This window comes from Opisthocomus hoazin, chromosome 20 (assembly GCF_030867145.1).
Source record: "Opisthocomus hoazin isolate bOpiHoa1 chromosome 20, bOpiHoa1.hap1, whole genome shotgun sequence".
Lineage (NCBI taxonomy): Eukaryota > Metazoa > Chordata > Aves > Opisthocomiformes > Opisthocomidae > Opisthocomus > Opisthocomus hoazin.
The window spans coordinates 9650353-9677544 of record NC_134433.1 but is presented as its reverse complement, the minus strand read 5'-3'; the positions used below and the strand labels follow the sequence as shown (position 1 = coordinate 9677544).

At 43.2% G+C, this 27192-nt stretch overlaps 1 protein-coding gene across 4 annotated transcripts in view; it reads right to left on the bottom strand.

Annotated features, from left to right (window-relative positions):
- CUX1 (cut like homeobox 1) overlaps nt 1-27192 on the bottom strand; it is a 283847-nt gene that overhangs the window by 130862 nt on the left and 125793 nt on the right. For all 4 annotated transcript variants that reach the window (XM_075439947.1, XM_075439944.1, XM_075439945.1 and 1 more), the window contains exons 4-8: nt 25434-25512; nt 10913-11050; nt 7794-7917; nt 5764-5840; nt 4897-4963 (exon numbers count right to left, since the gene is read on the bottom strand). In XM_075439947.1, coding sequence (XP_075296062.1) covers nt 4897-4963; nt 5764-5840; nt 7794-7917; nt 10913-11050; nt 25434-25512 — 485 coding nt within the window. The remainder of the gene's footprint in view (nt 1-4896; nt 4964-5763; nt 5841-7793; nt 7918-10912; nt 11051-25433; nt 25513-27192) is intronic.

Genomic DNA, 27192 nt, shown 5'->3' with positions numbered 1-27192 from the left:
CAGTAAGAGGAGCATCCTTCACCCCGAGCAGCCAAAAAATACAGACATCCCCTTCTGTTACTGTATTTTTGGTGTATGTCCCACAAAACCTCTTCCTTTCCCCTGAATCAGAGCCTGGAGTGCCCTGCGCCTGTGTGCAGGTGACACGATGAGCTGCAAACCCCTCCCGGCAGCCCTCCTGCCTGTCCCCTACCATCGCCCACCACGGCCTCAGCACTCCCCATCTGCCACCCACCTCTGACTCTGCGCAGATCGCTCCAGGTTTTATTTTCAAGCAGGATACAGGGATGAAAATAGGCATTACTTTGTCCTCCCCCTCCTGAGCTTCTACCTATTTGTTTCATTAACTTCTTTTACGTTGTCATGATACCACACCGTAAGCTCTTTGGGCAGAGACGGTCTTTGTAAGAGACACACGCACAGTGCCCACCCCCAGTATCCCCAGCCTCACCGACCAAGGTCTACGACCACTGCAAGCAAAGGAGTGTTAAACACTGATACTGAAATCCTGTGAGTGAAGTCTGCAGATTCAGGCCCGAAAACAATGAAAAACTCTCTTTATCATACAGCGGGGACTGCCAGCTCGCAGACTGCACTTTCATCCACCGTGCTCTGTTCATTTCCAGATTTAGTTTTCATTAAAATGCAGTCCAGGATTAAAATAAGTCAGCTGGATCTATGCGGTGGGGTAATTTGCAATATTGCACCAGTGTACAGTCTTAACGACGCTACACCAATATGCCCTCCTGTGTCACCCTCCGCTGTGTTGCCAAAAAAGATAATCATCAGTCTAAGCTATAAAAGGACAGCAATTCTCTGCCTCATATACTGGAAGGCAAAATATTTTTCTAGAGGTTATTGGAAGTAGTTGTGTCAGGATGACTCCTTTGGTAAATATGAAAATCTCCTCCTCCACTCCATTTTCCATGCATACGCTACTTTTAATGAACAAAAAGTCTGCATCTTTCAGAAAATCGCACTGGTAACAAAACTGGTAGCAGAGCTGCTTTGACTGACAACCTTAACCTAAGCATTTTTTGCTTTGTGTTGTTTATGAAGGCTTTTTACTGCAGAACGGGGGGCAGTACCCCAAATCCTCACAAGACTACTTAACATTTACTGGTGAAAATGTAGCATTTCAGTGCAATTCGATATTTTCTTTCATCAAAGGCAGGAGCCTCAACCCACATGTTCATAGTCATGTAACAAGCCTACTGTATGTGCTACAAGCGAAGATCCTTTTCCAATTAGAATTTGTTTAGGCTGGGGGAGAGGAGGGGTCGGAGCAAAGAGGTGGCTCTGGAACAGATCAAAAACTGGGATTCAACCTTTCTGGCTGGTAGCATTAATTGCTCAGCTGGGAATCCCAAACTTGCTTGGACTCTGCAGCAAACCAGAAGCGAAAGAGCAATGTTAGAAAGGAGAACAGTTTGTCCACAGAAAACGAAGGAAATGCATACAAGAATGTTTCTTTTTCTACAGAGGAGGAACAAAAAAACAAATCTGTTGCACTAAGGAAAAAAAAAACCCCAACATTCTTTAATTTTCCTGAAACTCCTGTCTGAGTTTGCTTTTCAATTCCAGCTCCAATAGAATCTCCAGATCAAACTCATTAGTGTTGGTTAAATCCAGGTTTGCTGATAGAAATGTGTGGGACAGCAAACAAAACCAGTATCAGGCCTCGAGAGAGGATGTGCCTCTTTAATTGAAAAAGGCAGAGTAATCATTCATTTATTTAACCCAGAGATGATTATAATCTGAAAACCTTGAAATCCTCTTACACAACAACTGTTTTGGCAAGCCCCTCTGTGTTCCAACAAATATTAAACTGTGCTTGCCATTTGCCTAAGGAATCTTGTATTAATAAACATGAAGAAGAACACTTTTACCTCCCACACTCAATGACAGCAGAAAACAAAGACCAGCTGTATTCATCAATGGATCCTTGTTCTGCACATAAAGGCTAATTACATTTTACTTCAAGCCTACACATGGAAAACTTTGCTGCTGCCATCTTGTCAAATTCAGCTTCTGATACCCCAGCTGACAGACGGCACTGACTGCACATACTAAACTTCTTTTTGTCATTAACACCTTCGGTGCCCTGGACGCAGGGTATCTGCAGGGTGCAGGGGCCAGGGGAAGGGGCACGGCAGCACCTCCGCTCCCGCCGCACACACGTTACCTGCTTGCTGGCAACGGGAACGGGGGATTTGTAGAGACGGGGATGACAGCAGCTGATTTGACTGGAGATATTAATTTCAGCAACTGATCTCACTGGAAGACGCCTTACTAGCATGAGATTCGGACGGTACCTCCGTACCTCACTTCCCATGCAGCGCTCTGAACGGGGTCATTTTGAAATGATGAACAAACAAGTTGACGTAACCATTTCCAACTTTAAGATCACAACAACCAGTCGCTAGGACAAAATCCAGACTCCTTAATGCTGATACCAAAGACTTCTTACTGGGGTTTTTTTTTTTTGTTTGAAAGATTTTTCAAAGTTAGAAACAGTTGAAAGAAAGCTTTATTCCAAAACTGACAATCTTAAAAGCACTGCTAGCTTTAAAAATTGACAATTATCTTTTTTTTCCTGAAGGCACTCCAATTCATCTGCATTAAATAAGCATCTGTAAAACTAACAATTCTGGCCCGAGATAAAAATCACATGTTTTTAAAACATAAAATTAAAATTGGCAATACAAGTAGCTTTTCAGACTTAGATCAAAAGAAGGCTTCTTTTTAGAAAAGAATCAAACTGTCTTTCACCGTTTCTAGTGGTGTTTTTTCAACATTTCTCCCAGCTTTTACAATTAAAATAGATGACTCAATTTCACTGTCTACATGCAGTTCCCTTTTCATGTTTTTCTAGATTTCCATATTGCAAAATTTGGGCTACCAACGCCACAGATGACTGTTGTTATGCAAGAACTATTCCTGCCATAAATATCCAAAACAATGTAAAATATTTCTGCTGTTATTAGGTCTTACAAGTTTGTTTTCACAGTACATTAGTTTGGGAGATAAAGTACATGCTTAACGTCTGCTTCAGGATTCAGCTGCATGATCGCTATATTCTAGACCCAGCCTTCATAATCATGCCGCTACAGAACACAATAAACTTCTTGTTACTGCAGATGCCACTAATTTAATGTAATTCTATATATATTAGGTAAGAATCATACTCAAGATCATATGAAAATATTTCTGTGTGAATCTCTCTGAAAGAATGAAACATCAGAAACGCGAACTAACATTTTAGAGTAGATCTTTTGCTCAGTACAAGATAAATTACAGTACTTAGGGAAACAGCATTAAAAATGAAGCAAACACTGCAAATAAAAACTTTAGAAAGGGTGAGGGGTTATTAGGTTCAGTGCCTACAACTGCTGAGCTCTGATCTCGGGCTGTTCCCGCAGAAGCGACTGCAAGACAAAATAACAGCAACAGAGCTGCGAGCATCAGTTACATGCAGAAAAAAAAATAAAGGCAATCTGCAGTAATTTAAGGCTCCATCAGAAACATCATTAGTACGCGTCTTTAGAGAAGGATGCAATCAATGAATGAACAAAAGTATTTTGATCACCTTATATGGAACTCAAAGGAAACTGGACGTACAGAGCAAAACCAAATTTACCTAAAAGATTATCTTGAGTGATGTGAAAGGTGTTTCAACTCCAAGCACTGATGTGTAACTACTGTGGACTGAATTTTGTAAGCTCCATGTTCCTCATGTACTCCGTGGGGAATCAGATCCTCAACACTCACAGAACCACATGCTAAGAAACTAAAACTTGTTGCCAATTTGACTGGTCTTGATAAACCTGTATCATCTAGAGTGCCACGAGCCACCCCAGAGAGCACTTAGCTACAGGCAAAACCTAGAGCGTGTCACTCCTCCCATCAAGCCTCGGCTATAGTTTCTCTTGGCCCGACACAGAGACTGTCGACAGCCTTTCCCTTACCACTTCTCCTGTACCATCAAGGGTGGTAAGGGCAGGAGCAAGGGTTTTCCTCTCCATTCACCCGCTCACCTGCCTATGTGGAAGACGAGGCGAAGCTGGGGCTCTGCGGGACGCGGGTAGCGGCCATAGGAATGTGACGTGCATCCTCCAACCCCTGCCCTTACAGCAGGCCAGGGACACCCATCTGAAATGGCTTCTTCTTTCCCATCCCATTTCCAGACACAGAAATGACTCTTTGGGCTTAATACTGCTGATCATAGGAATTCCTTCTCATTACTAACTTTCCTTAAACATCAAGGGTTCAAAGAAAAACAGCAGAAGTCTGTCTCTCTTTTGTTGTTTCCTGCACTGATTGTTAATAAAACCAGGGGATAATTGAAAACAGTAGCTATTAAAAAGACGTTTTTGAGACTACCTTCATGTTCTACTTAAAAACAAGAAAAATCTGCCAGAAATGCTACTCTCTCTAATTTGGGGTGAATTTGACAGAGTGATGACTGCTACCCCAAAAGCAGAAAGAACCATGGCACTTAACAGTGAAACAGAAATTCCTTACTAAACTAAATTTTATTTTCACCAAGATTGGAAGATCACAGTAAATATCTTGTTTCTGAAATTGCCCTACTCCTAAATAAAATATAAGCGTATTAATATGTTATAATATAGTATAAGAGACACATTGTAGATGCAGCACCTGAGAATGAAACCAGGAATGCAGCAGCATGTGTGCCAGGAAAAGTGCCTTGTTGGGTGGAAGAAAATACAAAAACTAATAATCTCTCTATAGGAGGCCAAATTATGACCATGTTTTCCAGCAAATTTGGACTCCTGAACCTCTTCCATCTCGTCTGTCTCACACAGACAGATGCAAAACAAAAAGCAGTGATACCCTGAAGGAAGACACAGAAAGAAAACAGCAAAATCTTACTTTGCAGTAGTTTCTTCATCGTATTTTGTTTTCAGATCAAATAGTTCTGTTCTGGTTTTTTCCAAGGCTAAAAGGCATAAACACGAAGCATTACAGCACTGTAACAGCAGCAAAAAGATTACTCCTTTTTCTTTTATTCAGCCATAAAACTGTACACCTCCTGATGAAAAATTCTTTGCTTTATCTCCTACCTAAGCAAACCATTATGACTTAAAAAAACCACAGCTTTTGATTTTTCACAATTTCTTCTGGTGTTTCTTTTACATTGCAAAGATTTCCAGTTTCTGCTTGACAAACCCAGATATTATCTATTTCTTATTAAGCTGGCTACACTGCTTATTCATTTGAAATATTTATTGCAGTAATTCAGGGAATAAAATTTGTGGTGTTCTCATAGTAAACAAAACTAAATGTGTCCAGGCCTCGAATCTGCAAGTATGCAGAGATGAAAATTAATAGCAAGCAAGCCACAGCAACAGGCAAGACACACTGGCAGAAATGGGGTTCATACCGAACCCAGATCGCTACATGTATTTATCATAGTTCAGAAACGTGTGAAACCAGAGCAAAACACAACATGGATGAAAAGTTCCATGGCCTGCTTTAATGGCAGCAACGCTCTAATGCTGCATGTGCTTCATGCTTGGCGCTGTCCGCCGTATTTTCGAATAGACTCGCTGCAAGACAAGCGCTCACTTAAGGTGCGAAGCCCAAAAGCAGCTCCGATTCACAAAGCACGTTCACGCGCTGTTGGATCTCTCTGCACTTGCAAGAGCTGGTTCACACACAGCCCTGATACATTTAATGATCTCTGTCCTCTCACCTCCAGCCCGCTCATTGGTATAGGTCAGAATAGCGATGCCAAACCTGTTTGCAAAGCTTGAACTTTGTGTTCAGCTTCTTCCAGCTTCGAGGCTGTCGACATCTGTGTCTCCTGCAATTTTCTATAAAGGGAAGAGAAGAGGTGAGAACAGAGCTCACAATCATGTTAACTTATTTGTATTTTGCAAATTTGGAAGATAGAGTGATTAAATGTCTCCACTGTAATCAGACAACTGACAACACCACACAGACTACAAGGTGCTTCGGTGGGACCCATAAATCATGTCACGTTGCAATACTGTTCATACTTTACAGTCCCACTTATTAAAATTTTAACAGTGTAGCCACCTCATAACATAAGCTGTGAACATTATACAAGAGTTGACTGCTATATAAATGACAACTTTAGTGGAAGATTTTCTTGAGCATAATCTGTTTTGGAAATGTCACACACATTAAGAAAATTGTCACCAAGCACCCTCTGTTGTACAAAGTTAGTACAAGAAGAATGATACATTTCCATTTTACTGTCATAATGAAGAAATTTGTTGCCATAACTGTAATACTGAATAGATGCAGCAGCTGTTTCATCGTAGCTGTAATGGATGCCAAATGCAATAATATTATTAGCTACTCTTCAAAAAAAAAACACACGCGTATTTCAAAACAAATCTCACATTGGTATTTTCTATACAACACGAGCAAACCTTTAATATGGTCACATTTCTCATGTCCACAGGCAGTATTTTCTTGTTTGTGTCAGTTATAAACGTTTTAACATCATCTGACCATACAGTCGCTACACTCTTTGCTAAAGGATAGACTACACGAGTTATACAACTCATCGTTGAAAGGGAGTTGCTCCAACATCTCCCAGGAATCGCTGCTTTTTACAACACTGCTTTTAAGATATTCCACAGATTTCAGAATTGTGAAATGGCTTATGAAACTACCAGCATCCTACTTGGACTCCATAGGGTGCACAGATTTATTCTCCAACACTTCTGACCAGGTTAATAACTATTTATAGCGAGAAACATGCGTCAGTTCCCTTCATACCAAATTATATACTTTAGAACTCAAAACCTCTGTACACACACTTTTATTTGCATTCCATGACCTGCCATTTTGTTTTATTTTTAAGCATATCTAAATTGCACTTGTTAAAGCCACTGCTTACATGCTGCTTATCAAAAAGCAACCACAGATACTGATGAATTAAAAAAAGCTCTGCATTCACCGGTAGACCTGAATTTAAACAACCAACCCATCAACTAAAAAGCTCACGTAAACTGAAGGGCTGCCACACCAAGTTGAATGTACTATAGCTTCAGTGTCATTGCTCCATGGGAGAAAAAAATTCTCAAGGTAGGAAACGCAGCCTGAGAGAACTCCCTCTGCAGACCCATGGTCTTCTCCTGCCCGATTTGTCTGCCCACCAACCTACAAGATGTAACCATTCCCTGCTCACATGCAAAAGATTTGAAATGCACCCAAGATGCTTCCAAAAATCCATAATAAATAATTAAAATACTTCTTAATTTTGACACGTAGGAATATGCAAACCTTTCCAGGATAATTCAGGAACACATTCCCCGTCTTAGACACTACCATGGGAGCAGGGGTGCTGCATCTTTTACCCAGGCTGTTTGGTACAGCGTTTCATCTTGAACAGCTCAGGGCTGTACAGACTGTACAATGGTACCGTGACACGCAAAGCGGACACAGCAGACCGAATTACACTGTCGGCTAATGGAGAAAGATTAGTGTCACAAAGGACAATACAGCTCGCGAAGAATAAAAGCAGGTTCGCACCCTTCTGAACATGACACCCCCCACCCAACACTACCGCGAAGAAACAATCTGTCCTTGTTTTACTTCCACACTTTCACGATTGTTTTTCTGTGCAAAGTTGAGTATCAAATGATTCCGTGTCAAACACATAAATCACCAGAATTGCTCAATATATGAGCTGTCTCAGTACACTGAAGAGAGAGTCCTGGCTGGGAAGATTAAACAGAAAAATACATCTCTCCTCCTCTGCAATACCTACGGACACACGCATGCACACTCACCTCTCCTTCTCCGCGAAATCATTTTGTAACTTTTGTTCTTTTTCAAGGGCTATATTCTCCGCTTGGTTCTTCAGGGTCTGTTCATATTCTCGGATTTTCTCTTTAAGTGCTTTTATCGTAACCTCTACAGAAAAACAATAGGGGAAGAATGAGTTTACACAGCTCCACGTGGTTCCACAACACAAGGCTTTCTTTACCCTGTAGGCTCAGTGTGTTTTAAACTTTAGCTCTTCAACTCTGACACAAAATCAATGGATATGAGTCCCTTTGGAGACCTTTTACTCCCTAAATGTTAAATTGAACTTTAAGTGTTTAGGTTGAGAAGAATCAATGGAGTTTGCTGGAAAGCAGAGCAGAGAAGGTTCCCCTAACATGATTTGAAAAAAAGAAAAAAAAAGGGAAGGAAAAAAAAATCAATTGTGAAATATCATATCACCTTATTGACTAGTCTCAAATTAGCTTGCTGCTGAGTGGAGATTAATAAAGTCCCAGTGCAGGTTTAAATATACATTTACACATAGGACAGTTATTTCACATAACTGTGCTCATGTAAAAAGCAGCAGTTTTACTGTGGTTCATGCACAGATGCAATCTAACACTAATTGAAACATATCTGGGATGCAGCTACGTTCTGCTTCACGACTGATGAAAAATACAGCAGTTAAAATTTAACTGTGGTATTAACAGTAGATCAGATTCAACAGACACGCTGAAGCCCTTCATACTCTAGTCGCTGTAAGTGCCTTGTCATCGACACCGGGTTTTACGCACAAGCATTAACTCTTATAACTTTCTGCGTGCGTTGTAGCCTTCCAGGGAATTTGCAGAAACCCTTCTCGGATAAAGAAGCTATCTTCCATTTACTGTACCCGGTAATGGACGAGAGAAGATGCATAAACCCGCAGAATTCCGGCACAGCCTCTGACGGACAGCATCCTGTTACGTGCCCTGATCCGTTCCCACGTGAAAGCCCTTCGATCCCACCCACAGGAAAGGACCGAATCCTTATAGGGCTCACACGAGGAAAAGCAGGACGCTCACCAGAGCATGCTTTGTAACAATAATGGAATTTGGAAAAAGCGTGAGACTGCCAGCAGACTCACAGCTAGCAATATATTTCCATGTACTTGCACAGGGATGCGGTAGTTTGAAGACATCAGCTTATTAGCAGATGCCATTAACAGCGCTTTAGGAAAAAATGCTTTTGGATGTAAAAAGTTTCTCATTCGGCAGAAACATCATAGAAGGACAAACTCTACTACGAAAAGTAAAGCCTATGGACTTGGGAGAAAAAAATCTCCATATCGTTCATACGTACACAGGATGCACTCTTTGTATTTTCAGATATTTTCAGACATAAATCTGTGAAAGTATTCAGGAATGTGGAGAAGCAGCAAGCAAAGTAATCTCATGGAAATGCATAGCGTTGCATCTTGAGAAACTTTGAATGTTTCTTTTTAAAAGGAAACAAAACTACAAAAATGAATGAAAGAAGTGCACAAATATGGGGAAAAAAAAGACTTCTGTAGAAAAATCTGGTTTTACCTTTAGGCACCTAACAATACATGTGTTGCACAAGCACGGTTTAATCCTCTACACTGCTTGAAGAACGAAGTGCCTTCTTTACCGTTCAGGTCAGCTAAAGCTTGTTAGCCACTGCCATTTATACCAGTTTTGGAAGAAGTTCTTACAGGCACCGATAGCTCACACACAGCCCTCCAAACAAAGGGATTAACTGATCAAAGCACCCTTAGCTAACAACAGGCTTTTCCCTGGATATCTTATTAATCCATGTTTGAAATGGTGTAAAACTATCGCACTGCAGTGAAAAACAACACAAAGACTACAGTGGCAAAACAGAAAGGAAGCTAGCGCACACCGGGGAAAACAAAAAATGCCAGTTTCTGAGCAGATGCAGCAAAAACCCCTGGAAGTCGAGATCTCTTCCACTTTCTGGGATGAACCCCTATGCCATGCCTGGATGTACATGATGCACAGCCTCAGGAAAACTCTGCACAGTGAACTGCAACTCCTGTACATTTCCAGCAAAAATGCTGTTGGGCGTAGAGCACTACGGCTCCCACACGACGTCTTTTGCAGTCCAGCCTGAATCCTTCCCTGCCAATACCTGTCTTCTCCATAGGTCACACCCTCTACATTAAAACAAAATGTGTAACTGGCCATACGCTCCTTCTGCTGAACACGAGATTGACAGAACCAACTTAGTTGCTAATGTAGCTTTCAAACGTTACCCACTTGGGTGCAACAGTTCCATAATACTAAAAAAAAAAAAAAGAAAATCTCAGTTTTTCCCAAATGCCTAGACAACTTACCTCTCTATCACCCAGAACTGAGCATGAAACACGGAAATGAAAGGCCCATGTGGAGGCAAGTAGGTGTACAACTGCGCAAATTGTGTTTCCTAGTGCAAGAAACTGTCTTCTGAATCACAGGAAAACTTGAACAGTCTTAAAGACAACAGGCTTTAAATCTTATTGAGATTTTCGTATGCTCTGGTCTCATTAAAAGTTACTTAAATAATTAAACAGTATTAGCTTGTATTTACATTGCTCTATGGATAGTCTCTAGAGTAAATATAAGGTATGTATACTGAATGTACTCCGGCAACACATTTCAGATTTAAATACGGAAAACCAGAGTACAGAAAATGTTCCATATTGTACAGATTGGTACGTGTGTATAAAATAATTCATTTTTGTGTTTGCCTGTGTAAAATGTATGTACTACAACACCTACACCCCGACTCAGCTTGATGTCAGTAGTAGCATCGTCTCTCACAAAACGTCTCCATGTAACTCCAGTCAGGGGTGTCATTCTCAGGTAGTGCCGAAGGCTACAACCGAACACGCAGAATAACGGCTCCATTCTCTGATATGGTGCTACAGCAGACGAAACTTTTAAAGAAATCCAAAGAGTCTACCCCAAGTCATATCTATACGCATAAATGCAGGAGTGGCTATAATAGACTATTATATTTTCTTTACTGAATATCAATGCTACTGTCAACCCTACCTGTAAGAAATAAAACTGAATTTAATCCCTGTCTTCAAATTTCAGTAGGCATTAAAAGCTGATAAATGAATACATTTGCAACCTACCCTGATTTTTCACCTCAGCGAATTCTTTGTTGTATTCTTCTAGAGTTTCCCTAAGTTTCTGGTTCTCTGTTTCAATATCATGCATACGTTGAACCTTCAGCTGAAGCTGCTGTCCTAAATCCAAGGCTGGAACCGGATCTGAAAAAAAAACCCAGTAAAATAAAATGTAAGATAACAGGAACACTTCTGCGGCTCAAAGCAGTCCCGAGCACAAGTGTCCTTTTTTCTCTGTTGATATCCATTTTAAACGTCAGCAGGGCCCTGCTTTGAGTTTTTGTTCCTGTACGTTCCTGACCTCATATCCTGCAAACTTCAGAAAATAGAGACAGTCCATTGTATCTATGTCACCCTTTAAACTGGGGCATGCCTTCTTCATCCTGGCGTTAATGCATAGGGCAGTGTCCCTGGGTGCACGTAGTCACGGCACAATGGCATGTAAGAGTCTTCAGTTTCAAAATTTTGTTCACAAAATTGGAATTTGGGGGTAAAAAGCAATCAAACCGCACAGCTCACTGACAGCTGGTGTCCCTCACACACCGCTGCTTCTGCGGGAGTGAATTTCTGAAGCAAGTTGTGCCCTCCAGCACAGCTGAGCTCAGAAAGGTTATTTGATCACGGAAATCTGAGCTATTCTTTTTCTAATTGACAGACGAATAATTATCAGAAATATTGTGTGGATGTAATCAATTCCATGAACCTTGTGTTTTGCGACTCTTGTTCCCTCTTCCCCTTATACTACTAACTAAATGGAAACTTAGAAATTATTTTGGATGTCCTCTCACTATCAGTCCTCTGACGTTCGTCCCCTTCTGCTGCAGAGTCCTCAGCACACACCTGTGGTGTGCACGCGCGATTTATTCTGGGACTTCTTCCCAGTCAGAACAGGAAAACGCTGGAGTCCGATGGATTTATAAAAGATTATTGAATACATTTCTGTTATGGGCGCCAGCATCTCTTGTGAAATGGCTGCAAAGATTTAGTCTCCTGTTGAGGAATGCTAAACACCAAACTCTGTGGATCAACAACAGTATATATTAGGGAGTTCACTTAATTTTCAACCACCACAGCCATTAATTTTTCAGACCACCCTCAGTCTCTGGAAACACATAATAAGTCTATTGTACCTCTGTTAACACATTAAGCATGAGCCTGTGTGTTTTTTCAATATGCCAGTGTTGTTTCATAGTTTATAAAAGAATAGTACTGGGTTACGTTGAGCTCAGACACATTATAAGTAGCAGCCTGCTGCATTTTGTTACTTCGGTTCTTCAACAGCTTATGGCATTACCCTGTTCATAATACAAAAGCTAGGTTGCTTGTCATCTGTTCTCTGTACATACATAGTTTATGACTACACAGCTTTTTCATTTATGCTTTTTAGGCCAAATACTTTTCGTTATTATTATCTGTATTAAAATATTTATAATAAATCAAACTTAAAATGTTACTGTGGCAGAGATGGGGGGTACAGGTAAGGAATTAAATATAAAGTCTAAGTCACAGCAGTAGCACGAGTTAAAGGCCCTGCAATATTTATGTATGGTCCAATTACGGTACGGGCTGTCACAACACCTCCCTTCTCCCGTGTAGGTCTGCCGACCTTGATCTGGAACGACCGTTTAATCACACTTCTGCAGCTCAGCATTTCTCCAAAAGAGCTAGCCCAGGACATTCATCTGCTGAACATAAAGAAAGGCTGGATTGTCTCAATCTATCCACTTCTTAAATTGTTACAAGAACCACGAAGTGTATCAGTCAGGGATCTTCAGCTTCAGCTATGTTATTTCTATAAAATAGTGTTCAAATGCCACAATGAAAGAAATTGCTCCACAATTGTGGGTGCACTTTTTCCGTCCCTGTTTTAACTTGTCCCGTATAAAAAGCCAGGACACCCACAAGAGGCATTTTACTCCAAATACATGGGGCTTCTTATATTTAAATGAGTAAAGAATTAAAAGACAAAAATAACATGGACATTATAAAGTGAATAATGACTAAACCTTTAGTCAAATTTGCAGTCCCCGAGAAGCTTTATGTACAAAATGAAAATGCTTGCAATCTCATAATTATTCATCAGGACATGTATATTTAATTTAGCTCTATTAAAGGTTAATGTTCAAGTAGCAAAACAGTGGCAGCACAAACAAAATGTAAAAACAGTCTTTGTGCATTAAACTTCAAACTTTACTAGAACCTATTTGAAGGACTAATGGCCTGCAGCCACTAAATACTGCTTAAGGACATGTGAAAAAAAAACCATGGCTGAAGCACCTCTTAGACTTGATTTTTTTAAACTGCATTAAAGAAAACTAATCATTCCACGACAATAAAATGACCAAGACATTTTGGGCAGAGAGACAAACACTTCATTTCTCATGGCAAGCCCCAGCATGCTCTTTAATCTCAAAAAACCTAAACCCCCACGATTTCTGAAGTATTTATAAACACCAATTAATCTGAAATAAGTATAAACTTTAGTCAGAATGGTTTTTTCGTACCTGAGTGGATTAAAAACAAAATAGAAATACTCTCCTTTTCCCAACATATGCATGCATGAAAAAGCCTACTTTTTTATATTAACCAGACTTACAAAGTATGTTTCATGTCATTTAACAGGAGGTCATTGAATTTTTAAACAAGCAATGGACCAAAACTTTCAATTCATTACACAAACAACAGGCACACACATTTCAAAAAACCAAGCGGTACTAGCTCATGGAGAGAGGCGGAGAAGGAAATGCCTTTTCTGTAATCTGTAAAAGAGAAAAATCATCTCACTTAACACTTCAAGGTGGAAAACTGATCACAAATTATCCTGTTGGTTTGAATCTTCTCTAGCTTGCAAAAGTTCAGAATCCCTGCTAGGCACAGGATCAGTAAGAAATTAGGAAACTGGTAAAAGGGACCTGCCCATCCAAACTTTAAAAAGTGTTTAGCAAGATCATGATTGCCCAAGAGTAAACGGCGATGTCTGTTTTTACACTACATTCAGTATATATTTTTCTATCGCTTCCTATTCTGTTCTGCTTTCCTAACCCACTTGTTGCACCCTACACCCACAAAGCAGCCCTCTGCACCACGTGTTCGTACGCACCCAGCGTGTCTGGATCCAATGCTCAGTAAGGCTTCCTCCACGCTACCACACAAGAAATAATGACTGCCGTATCTTCAACCCAGGACCTGCAAGGCCCGTGCCAGCCTTTACTTCCCAACGAACTGCCCTTCTGGTACCGTTTCACAAGCACGGCCCTGTGCTGGCCACCATGACACACCACAGCAGTCCCCTTGCAGAGGAGCCCAAAGGAGGTCGACGGCCACGTCTCAACGAACACAGACAGGAAAAATACTAATGTTACCAATGTAACGTAATCTTTATAGCAGCTAATACTTCACATCCAACAAGCTGGTGCAGTGTGGCCACAGTAACACCTCTCAGGCTGTTCTCACACCGTACACATGCCCTGATGATAAATCTTTTTTGAACAGCAGTGCCAGAGAACCAAATTTTTTTGCTGCTGCTGCGTACACACATAAACTATATATCTTACGAACAATTTTAAAAGGACCTCAGCGATGGATCTCACCAAAGCAGCACATTACGTGCCTAGCTAGAGGTGGCACCTCACCGCCCACAACCCCACGCTGCTCAGACCAAACCCAACCCCAACCCAGCAGATAAACCAGGACTACCAGACACAGAATCACAGAATGGTCCGGGTTAGAAGGGACCTCTGTGGGTCATCTAGCCCAACCCCCCTGCCGAAGCAGGGTCACCCAGAGCAGGCTGCACAGGACCACGTCTAGGTGGATCTTGAGTATCTCCAGAGAAGGAGACTCCACAACCTCCCTGGGCAGCCTGGGCCAGGGCTCCGTCACCCTCAGTGATGAAGTTCTTCCTCATCTTCAGACGGAACTTCCTCTGCTTCAGTTTGTGCCCGTTGCCCCTTGTCCTGTCACTGGGCACCACTGGAAAGAGTTTGGCCCCGTCCTCCTGACACCCATCCTTAAGATATTTATAAGCATTTATTAGGTCCCCTCTCAGCCGTCTCTTCTTCAGTCTGAGAAGAGCTCTGCTTCCCTCAGCTTTTCCTCGTAGGAGAGATGCTCCAGTCCCCTCCTCATCCTCATAGCCCTCCGCTGGACTCTCTCCAGTAGCTCCCCATCTTTCTTGAACTGGGGAGCCCAGAACTGGACGCAGCACTGCAGATGGGGCCTCACTAGGGCAGTGTAGAGGGGGAGGAGAACCTCCCTCGACCTGCTGGCCACACTCCTCTGAATGCACCCCAGGATCCCATTGGCCTTCTTGGCAGCCAGGGCACACTGCTGGCTCATGGTCACCTTGTCATCCACCAGCACACCCAGGTCCCTCTCCGCAGATCGCAGGTTGGAAAGGACCTCTAAGATCATCATGTCCAGCTGTCACCCCAGCACCACCATGCCTACTAAACCACGTCCTGCAGTGCCACACCTACACGTCTGTTGAACCCCTCCAGGGATGGGGACTCCACCACTTCCCTGGGCAGCCTGTTCCAATGCCCGACCACTCTTTCGGTAAAGAAATTTTTCCTCATATCCAATCTAAACCTCCCCTGACGCAACACTGAGGCTCAGTGCTGACCAGCCGAATTGCCAGAGCGAGCTTCGTTTAAAGACCCCCATTCCCCCCTCGTCCTGCGATCTGGAAAAAGACACGGATCTTAATAATTCAATCTACGTGTTTACACAAAGAGCACTGTGGGGACCGCTGCCCTCCCCCGTCATTAGGCAGCGATGAATGCAGCCCCTTGTGAGCGCTGCTCCCGCCATGACATCACGCGCCCGCCCGCCTCACTCTGCGCCGGGGCACTCTCGGCTAATGTAATCATACGATTACATAATTAACCCAGCTGTCTCATTAAGAAAATCAACTGGAATTCAGGGCATAATTAGTCATACAGCAATTAGCATGCTGATGAGCAACTGATGAAAAGCTGTCTCGAGCTGGAGTACGCTGGGACCACCCTCGCTATTTGAGGAGAGGGGGGATCAGGCCCACCTCTGCTCGGCCGGTGGGGTCCAACGCTCCCGCCCTGTTCAGCCGGGTGTTTCTGCCCCCCGACCCCGCTCGCCGGTACCGGGAGCCTGACGGCGGGACGGGCTGCGGGAGGAAAACGCGCCGAATGAAGTGGAAAAACGACGTCATTGTTTAAATGTACAATTTACAGAGCGCTGGGGCCAGTTACCCCCCCCCCCCCCCCCCCCCCCATACACACATATATAGACAGATTTTTGAAGCACCCTCGCTGCGGAGCGCAGCCCTGGCCCCAGCCCGCGGGGCGCTGCCGGGTACCGGCCGGAGCGGGGCCGGCGGCCGCGGGGCTGCCCGGAGCCGGCGGCTGACGCGGGGGGGGGGGCGGAGAGCGGCAAGGCGCGGCCTGGATCGCGCGGGGCGGATCGGGAGGCGGCCCCGGCGCGGCGGCCCCGCCGCTCGCAGCCGAACCCAGGCCCGGCGCGACGCCTGCGCAAGGCTGCGGGGCTGCGAGGGCGAAGGGCGGGCGGCTGGGCCCGGCTCCTCGGCCCGCTGGCAGAACGCGTTCGGCTGGTGTCTGAAAATGGAGCTCCTGAAGAGACTTTTTCCAAAACAAAGGACTTTCCCTAAATCCCCTCCTCCCGCTTCGTTACGGCCCGTAACGCTGGGAACGTTGAGAGCAAGTCACGAAACGGTGCCAGAGCTATGGGGGCAATTAATATTTCATATCGCTGGAAACGCGTTTCCTCAGGTTTGGAGCTAAAAATAATTCAGCGAAGACCAGGCGTTTCGTTCCACAAGACGGCATTTCTGTCGCCTAAACCACTTTCCTAGCGATTTTCGAAGCTTTCCGAGCGATCGCTCCCAAGAAACGCCCACACGAAACGATAACGGGGCACGGGGTGTGTGTGTGGGGAATCCTCCTGAACACAACTGCATTAACGCGATCTGACTTTTTTAAAAACTGCCAGGAGTTCAGCTCTGCCGTCACAACGCTTTCGTCACAAAGTCAAAGAAGTTTTGGACTTCCCGAAGGCGTCGCTGCCCAGCCCCGCTGCGGCTCCTCGCGGAGCACGGGCTCTGGCTTCCAGGCAGGCAGAAGCCCTGGTAGCTTTCGGTGCAGTTAAGTGCTTTCTTGGGAGGCTGCGTATCTGAAAATAACCTGAAAATGCGTTTTAGAAAAAATAATAATTACATTGTAGCTTTTGAATATTCAAACACCTCACAGCATACTTAATTAATTCATTAATTAATCCCCAGAAATTTCAGGGGTAAATTGAAATAGCCTAGAGAGACTGAGACAAAGATTTCATGGAATAAATGATAGCTTTCCTCCTTCTCCCCTATGACTCTGGTAGCCCAGGGACAGAAGAGTTATAGCTGTAATTCCGTTTGAAACAAAGCTCATCATCTCTCCAACTCCTCACTTCATAAAAAACATGAAAAGGTTCTTCCTTCAATCAAGAATTATACGTATTTTCTTACTCGCCCATCCCACAGGACTGGGAGCTCTCTCTTCCTTTTTTTTTTTTCTCCCACATTTTTAGTGTTCTCTTCACCCTCCTGCTGTCAGAGCATTTTGTAAATGCTGTACCAGGGAGTTCAAAGCGCTCACAGGAGGGTGAGGGACGCTCCTGTTCCTTACCAGCAAAAAAGCAGAATCCCAAATTCTCCCGACCCTTGAAAGCAGCAAAGCAATCCCGACGCGACGCCCCTGCATGGGGACGGGGGAAGTGGCAGCAAGCCGGCGCCTCTCCTCCCCATTAATCACGACGGCAGCTCTCCGTGGCAGCGCTCTCCAGTGCTTGCAGGGTTAAGCGAAACGATGCGAGATGGTATAGAGCCAGTTTGACCACAATCACATAGATCCCTTTGCCAGAACGTGGTTCTTAGATCTTGTGGGCTATTATTTAAAAACATCTTTTATTTATCTACCAATTCTAGAATGGTTACTGCTGGAAAGATGCTCTGGCCCTGCCCCAGATTATGAGAGATGCATCTCTCTCAGTACCCAAAGAAGTCATATAAGGCATAAATGATTGACTCTGTAACGAATTGCATTGCAGTTCCCTGTATTTTCAAAGGAGTTACCACAGTAAGTCTTCAGAAAAGTTTTTAATATTAAAAGTGGGGTATGCATAATGGGCGATATACTATTTTATGGCACTATAATATGCCAGCCAAAAAAGGACCTAATGAGTTTACAAGAAAAACCACTGTAACTGAAAACGCTCCAGTTTGATCGTTAATATTCTAGTAACGGCTGAAGACATCGGAATTTACTGCTTGTACACTGAGCTCAGTGCAAAGCAAAGGACAATTACAGAAAATCACTTGTACTCTAAGTTTCGTTTCTCCTACTTTGAGATTACAGAAAGAAAAAATAACCTTCCAGCATGTTTGAAAGTGTTGCAGCCACAGTCATCCCTTCTTTCTCCTAAAAGCTTCTGAACAGACTTAGCACTAAACCCTCCAAAAGCTGGGGTTTATTCTAATTCCAGTTCACATTCCTGCAACTGAGAAAGGGAAAGTCCAGTATTCCCCATCACACGAGCACCCAGCCCGCCTCTCTTGCCCCGAACGTGCCGCACGGCTCCAGTCGCCGGGTTAGGGCTGCTCTAGCCCCGCTCCCTGCAGCGGCAGCTTTCACGGGGTGCTGACGTTCTCACCTCCAGGTGAACGCCACCAGTGCCCGCAGCAATATCTTCTCTCTTCTATGGCACATTCTGCCTGCTCCTGTTCATTGCATCCTTCCCCTTATCTCACCTCCCCTCTTCCTTCCATGCCTCCAGCCTACCAAGTAAAATAGGGCTTGACAACCACACAATAAATTTTTTAAAGTGTATGCTTTAGGGATATTTCTTCCTTCGAATATTTATTCCAGCTTTTACAAAGGAATTTATCCAATTATTAATTCAACGAGAAAAATGAAAGGAAAAAGTATGCAATCAGACAAGCCCAACTGCAAGCCACATATCCAGGTAACAGAGCTATTTTTAGTTATTTGGACATCAGTTTGAAAACATAAGGATAAAGTGAAAGAATACTAAAGATGAGAATTGGCCAGGACTTTCCGCTTCATCTGAAAATAACTATGTAATGCTAACAGTATGCCCTACCAGCATGCATTCATCCGGTACAGATCCAAAATTGTATTTTATGCTGTGTCTCTGAATTCAAACCCCAGAGGGAAGGAGGCTGAAGTGATTACGAGTTACTTCTACATTCCTCAGTGCTTGACTACCCGAAGGCAGGAGCAGCATCCCAGGCGATTCAGACCGTTCTGCAAAATAAAACGGTCGCAGCCACGGACCCTACCAAAACCCTGCTCAGAATCCCCCGCCTGCAGCCTGGCCTTCAGACTGTGCCCTGCACCCGCACCTCGGCCATTTCTTTGTGCAAAGGTCTGCAGAACAGTTTGGGGAAAATCACCAGTAGCTACAGTCCCTGAATTCTGACCGTGCCGACTTCTCTCCCAGACCCAGCCTCCAGAACTGGGGCATTTTTCATACGTTTATGCAACTCCACATTTTTTACCAGATCTAAACGTGCTGATGAAGCATCAGGGACTTTGTCTTCACATGCGATACAGTCACAAGCTAAACCACTGCCTGCAGCCACAGGGGTTTACAGCTTTTCACTCTTTCAAGTATTAACTTTGCTCAATTTTCTGCTTAATTTTATCAGATTTTCAAGCGTGTTTAGAAAGATACCCGACTGCTCTGTTCGAGGGGGTGTCTGTGCTCCGCCTGTTGTCCATGAGCAAGGTCATTTTCCTCCCTTTCCTCTTAAGACTGCTCACTGCAATATTGTTTTCTTTTCCCTCGAAGGTTGCGAAAAGGCACGTCACGCATATTCATTTCCCTTGTAAAGTTACGGGCAGCAAAAATATACAATTTTTCATTTTTTTACCTATCCTCAATTTTATTCAAATACATTTTATTTGGAAAGTGGTGTCCATTTTGACATATATTATTAACAAACCAGCAATTGCTTACAATTTTTCACAGTTTCTAACAATACCAAACGTTTCTCAGAAATTGTCTGTGCTGTGATATCAGTCTTGATATACCACAAACTCAGGGTATACTATAACCCGATCTTGCTCTTTAGACAAGAGTTTTGCCAAACAATTAATGATTAGCCCAATGACGAGTGCTCCCAGCATTAACTTTTTCAAACTCTGTTTTTAGTATTCTAGTTGAGGATATGCTTAACACAGTCCCTTGGAGTGAACCTCTTTTCCTTCTCTCTCCTACATTTACATTCAACCAGCTCTTCTCTACCGGCACCGAAGGCTGGCTGTGCTTATGTTGCAATTTAAGCACATCATGTAACTACTGGGTCACCTGGCTGTGTAAAAGCTCATACAGACTTTCCGCTCCCGGGGCTGGCTTGAACCTTTATGGTTTCTGCTTAACGTTACGCTTTACAAAAAAATCCAAACAAGTGACATAACGTATATAAATACAACTTCGTACACATTTATCACCTCCAACATAAGCAGCAGATGATTTTTCTGAAAAAAAAAGGAGGAAAAAAAAAATCAAACCTGTTCTATCACCTTTAGCCTCAGAACATTGATCAAATACACTTTTAAGTGAAGTCTTCTCTTAGCCCAAACAGCAACCCAAGTCTGCAGAGTCCTGCTAAGTTGTGAAGAATCACAAGCTAACGGAGCGACAGCAGCAAGCACTGCATCTCACACTGCTGTTAGCACAGGCTCTGGGGTGAAGGAATGGAGCTCTCCTTATGGGCGAGAAACAAATTTTAATTTCTGCCTTCAGATGTAATTCCCTAACACATACTTTGTGTTTTACTGATTACTTAGTTTCAGAGAAGTTTGTGTTCCCTCAGCTAAATGATCCCTTGGAAAAAGAAAGCCCTATGCAGGGCAGTTTGAATTTGCAAGGCTGAACTGTGATTTATACATAAACAAAAATACTACATGTAATGATGGGTGTGTGGAGAACTCCCTTGGAACGAGCCTGCTCCTCCTTCAGACCCCTTACTAAGATACAGCCCCCGTGGCAGGGCATGCAATTTATGACAGCAAGGAGTAAGGGAAAGATAAAACTTCCACTTCAGCAGTCTTTCATTGTTACTGCTTGTAATAGTTTTAACAGAGCACATTGGGGGAAAAAAAAAAAATTTTCTCCTTTTTAGCTTCTCTGTTATTTTATGCTTTCTTAGACAGGGGGTCCTCTGTGCTAAAAAGCAGATCATACGCATTCTGTAGCACCAAACTTATGGCAAATCTGATCACAACAGAGACCCGTGAAGAGTCTCCAATAAAAACACACGCACACCCCCTTTTAGCCTGCAAGAGTCATTTAGTTTCTTGATGAGAAAATTCCCATTAAGCAGAAATGAATACCATTTATGGCTCAACCCTAGAAGGCTGCAGAGCCCCCACCACACAGTGCAAAGCTTTTGCACTATCCTACCCCGATTCTCAAACACGTATGTGCTGAGGAAGCGCAACGCCTGTCCCTGTTCTGTTCGCACAGGGTATAACCGAGACGTGACACGGTGCCTCCTGCCGTGGAAAGGCCGGACGGCGGGGCGAGCGCGGGTTCGGACGGCGTTTCAGCGGGGCGCGGGGCTGGCACTGCTGCACGCACAGCCTGCGCACGCAGATTTCACCTTGGAGTAAAGGGAGAAGAGGGAACCAGCCGAGCTTCCCGGTACTCCCCTTTGGTGGGAAGCTCGCAGCAGTATTGCAAGCGATACACATCAGCTCTTAGAGGGAAACAGCCACTGAGCCCCGACTCGCCTCAGTTGTTGCCACATCAAGATAGCAAGTTTTCTGTTTAGAGGCAGAATTTTCTCTCCTCTGCTGACACAGGAGCTGTGCTCAACAGCAGCAACACTGAAAATGGGGCAAACCCAACTGCGGCATTGTGCAGTAATTGCACAGTAATAAAGACACAGCATAAAGTGAAACTCTGTTTAACCAGGTTATCCAGATACTGTCGGCTGGCATTCACTCTCAGTCTCCACATTTTAACTCTTACTTGAAAATTACAGTGAAGTTTTGTTTAAAAAAAATTAAGTAGTGAACACCGTTCCTTTTGAAAAGAAAAATATTAAATTTTTAGTATTTTAATACTTAATACTTTTCTTTTAAAGCTTTAAACAGTATTATGAAGCTACTGTTTCTGCAAGGCAGCCCCGCTCCTCCAAGCACTTACACAACAGGGCTCCAATTTCACTTGAAGTGTTTGCAAGATTAAGACCCTAAAAGCCAAGGGTGCTAACACAATACACTTATTTTATAAAATGAGAGAGAAAAAAAGTCAGAAATACAGATGGAAAAAAGCTTCCTCAAAATACAGACCCAACCTCCCTTTACTTCAAAATAAATATATTCACATTATTTTTAAAGGTAAGTTGTGACAACCTTGTTGATCAGTGCAATTCATGTGGCAGCATTTACTTTTCTCTAGCTCTTTACTGCATACTGAAAATAAGGCAATTAAATGAGAAAATTAATTCCATTAATTAAAAATGTTCAGTCTCAAGAAAGACAGCACGATCTGAGTGAGAATTATAGCTGTATAAATGTACATAAACCAAAATGTTTTCCTTGACATGTACTTTCCTTTAGGAAGGATAAATTTTGCAGCACAAACCAATGATAATGCTATTTTAACAGTATCATAAAGCTGAAGAGAGATATGAAAAGGTCTGTTTTATCTTTTAAGGAGAAAACCCCTGATGTACATAGGAAAATTTACAAGTAAAATACCATCTTTCCCACAAATTCCTTACTGGTGAGCCCGAGTGAAAACTCTGGTCAAGCCAGGAAAGAAAATCATTACACTTAGCTGCATCTATAAAGCACCATAGCCGGAGTTTCAATACAGATCATTTTACAGTAAAATTAAAATAGAAGCCCTTTTTAATTATATAAAGTGTGCACATTATTACTGAGGAGAGGAATACATGCCTTCCTCAAGAACCATAAAATTGGCTGCTGGGAATTAGACTTCAGCTGCAATTATTATATGGTCCTATAAAGGATATTGAAAGTCTGATAAAATTGCACCCTTGTCATGTAACAGTGATGCTTAATGCTAAACAACCACTCTGCAGCATTCCAGTCATAGCTTTCTCAAAGCATCATGGCTCCCTTCTCGCACCGAAAAGAAAACATAGCAGGATTCTGGAGCTAAAAGTATACCTAAATATTTGAAATACCAAATGGACAGGTCAAAAGATATGTAAAAGCCACACAGAGGCAAAACACGTGATACACGCATACTGATGGTCTTTGATAAAGGCAAGCCCTCCTCTGATACACACCCAACGTAAAAGACTACATGTGATGAGCAGGAAATTAAAAAAAAAATCTACACAATGAAAGAAGCCCCTAACTGCACACGCCTGTCTCAGCCCCACCACGTCGCGACAAACGCCAGTGCCATACATTCCTAACGGCTGTTTTCCTCTTTGTCGCAGTACACGTTGTAAACAGTGAGTATTTGTTACTCCTGCATATGACTACAGCAGACTGGTCGCGCCTGGGCCCAGGAACCGGGAATTTGCTTTTAGCAACATCAGTGCGCTCCTCGTGTGCCTCTCGGCCGGCAGATCCAGCACGGGACTAAACCCTGTAGATATTGCTAATCCCACAGACTCCATCGCACTCGCAGCTTTGGCAGGCCAAAGTTTTTACACGTAGCAAGACTATCACAGAAATATTTCTCTGACACTTAACATAAGGCATGCGCAGGGGAAGGCTGGACAAGAGAGAGATTGGGGAGTGGGGAAGAACGGGTGTACCTTTGGCTCTTGCAAATGAAGGAAAGGAGAAAAGTCTGTCAGCACTTCTTTGCAGGCGAGAAGGTCCGTCACCATTTTGATCCCACAGCATGGGTTGGGTACATGTCCAACCTTCACCCTAAGTCTAACTCTGCTGTTCAAATCCCACCACCTGGGATAATGCCGGGCTTCAGAAAAAAGCCGCTACGCAAAAGCGTGAAAAGCATCCCACACAGCTCTTGTGCGACACGACGACTCAGTTGTGACAAAACCAGACCATGGAAATCAAACCTGCTCGCCTCCCGATTACGGCAGGAAACGAGCACCCTGGGCTGCGTCAGTATGGAGATGGAGGGGCTACAGCTGCTCTCCTTGGAAGGACTTGCAGGCTGCAGGTGTGCTGGGTGCGTTTCACAGAGGGGTCTCCTTTACAACACAGAGCTGTGAGAGCCCATCCCATGCCCACGCTGCTCGCGCCAGTGTCAACTGCCCGCACCCTGCGGCAATGGTCAGGAGCCTCTCGGAGCTACCCACCTCTTCCCACGGCACGAACAGACGTGCAAAGGAAACTGTGCACCTATGGGAAGTTACTAAGACTACTAGCAGCAAATGAGTAAACAAAAACTCACAGACCATGGCTGATTAACCTAAGAAACAACATTTCTGAGGCAGCTGTGGTCTAGGATGCACATGGCAAGTCTCTGCATCTTTCCGCATACGCTGCACTTAACACAGCAGGAACTGGCCACTGGGCACTACTTGACAATAAATGTGAAAGCATAAAAACATATGTATGTTAGCTCTGACTGAGCATCTGAAAAACACTAACCTTTTAACCAATTAAGCTGTAAATAAAACGTTAAAACATTAATTTTTATATGCAGTGTGCATGAAATGCATTCCTTAAAAGGCAAAACAAGTAAGGACCAGGGTGCACTTTGCAATGAGGCCTTAAAAGTATTAATTACACCTCAAAACCTCTCTTGAGGTAAGTTTTTCTGAATATTCTATATAATGTCAACGTTTTATAAAAGTATAAAATACACACACACTGTCATACGCCAGCAGCTCGGTCAGGCCAAGATTTGGAAGTGTAGAGTTGGACTCCTAACTCCCTCTCATCTTTGGGTATAGTTGCAAAAAGAAAAACCTGTTCAGACAGTCTTTATCTACCATTGGGGAAGACAAAAAAATCAACTCCCAAAATGTAAAAAGAAATGAACTTGAAACTTTTGATGCCAAACAGAAAGGAAAACTGAAAACACATACAATAAAGGCCTTTGAGTAAAAATTATGCTCACAATTACACTGAATAGAATTCAAATTTAGTAGCAATTTACTTTTCAGTATGGCGTTTTTTTCTTTTTTTTGGAAGGTATGAAAAATCTTCTCTGTCCTTTAAAAGTACAAATATTGCTGTTTCTTGACAAAGCTTCAAGATATATCTTTTTTTGTTAAAAATGTCTGAACCCTCTAATAAATAAATTACTCAGAACCACGTGTTATTGCAATAATATAAAATGATTCACACAAACATTCAAATGTAAATGCAATGAACAGTTCTAAGAGAAGTCACGAAACGTGCCGTAGTTATAGTTCTTTCCATTAGAAACAACACCAGAGCATATCCGTTTCAGAATAAAACCACTGCTCGTGTTTGCCTTATTAAAGCTAGAAAAAATGCCCAGTAGCATTCATACAAACATAAAGCATCAGTTTTTCAGAATAAGGAAATATTTTGCTTACCTGGAACATCAATTAATCTCTTATAAACATTCAAGAAGGCTGCCTCTGCTTCTTTGCTTCTTTTACCCAATGCATCAATCTAAAAGGAGTGACGAGAAAAGGCTTTTAGGCTTGTTCCAATACAACTCTTACATTCAGAGCTATAAAAATAAATGAATGTATTTCATATAAAATGAGTTACTACACAAAAAGGGAACCCGAGTCTCCTGTGTACAGCTCCTACAGAAGCAGCCTTGTAAGAATATTTCTGGTACATTCGTACTGAATAGAATTTAAAGTCATGTTTCAGCACAATAGCGAGCATCAATATTGTAACGAACAATACCGTCTACTGTGATTCTCCACTTTAAATCTTTATAAAAAGCATGGTGTTTGCCAGACAGGTTCTCTCCTCAACAACCGTTTTCCTTTACCGCTTATTAGGTTCGAACACGACAAACGGGAACCGCGTGCGCTCCCGACGTCACGCGCTGCCTTTGCTGTGGCAAAGAACACTTCTTGGGCACGGTGTGATACTGAACACTGAACAACTGCCAGTCTGCCACAGGCAAGCAAGCTCTCCAGTAAAGCTGAGGCATGGACCCGTCGAATTGATACTGTCCTGCACGCATGAGCACGAGCCAGGCTCCTCTGAGTACCTTCCCTTTGTATTTTGTAGCGCACGCAATACTCATGTAAGAGCTGTCTGCCCAGGTGAGGCAAAACACCACCTCACACAAGCTGTTATCTTCCCCTAAAGCTGTGTTTTCATCTAAAACTTCATTTTACAGCGAAAGGCAGCTTTACAGCTCTGAGAATAAAATACTTACTCCACAGCAACACTTTCTGGTAAACATGTATTACCCTAATGTACTAGAAAACAGGATTTAGAATTATGTGGAGGCAAACATTTTAGCAGGGCCTGTTGCGATAGGACAAGGGGTAACGGTTTTGAACTAAAAGAGGGTAGATTTAGACTGGATATGAAGAAGTTTTTGACAGTGAGGGTGGTGAGGCACTGGCCCAGGTTGCCCAGAGAGGTGGTCGATGCCCCATCCCTGGCAACATTCAAGGCCAGGCTGGAGCGACCTGATCCAGCTGGAGATATCCCTGCTCATGGCGGGGGGGGTGGACTAGATGGCCTTTAAAGGCCCCTTCCAACCCAAACCATTCTAGGATTCCACGATTACTAAATATTGACAAAACCCAGCCAAACCGACCCAAGACCAGGCCCACTGGATTAATGCTCCAAAGCAGAAAGTGACAGCAACAGGAAAGCCTGACACAGCTCTGCCGCAGCTTACCAAAATCAGGAAAATGAAAGTATGGGGATTATCATTCCCATATTTTAATAAAAGGCAAGGAAGGATCTGAAGGGCTACGGATACAAAGACCTGATATTTTCTTGTGTGTATTTGAAAAGCAGTTAATATTATGAAGCCATTTAAAGGTGTGTACGTCAACATGTACTAAAAAAGGAAGGTCCTGTCTGAAAAACGTCCTTGAATTCTTTCACTGCGTTATTGATTTGGTAGATAAGGCAGAAACAATGGGCAGAGTTTACAGTATCTGTGTGTCAGGAAAGTATCTGCTATTTCATGAGACGGGAGGGGATCTGCAGAATCAGGCGGCGCGCGACAGAGCCGCCCGGCTGCAGCGGCCGCGCTGGCAGGGGAAGCGGAGGGTGCCAGGGCAAGGAAGCGGCGCAGGGAGGAGGAGAGATAAGCAGGAGGGTGCTGCGGGGTCAGACTCGGTGCCACTTCTGTTTACCTCGTACGAA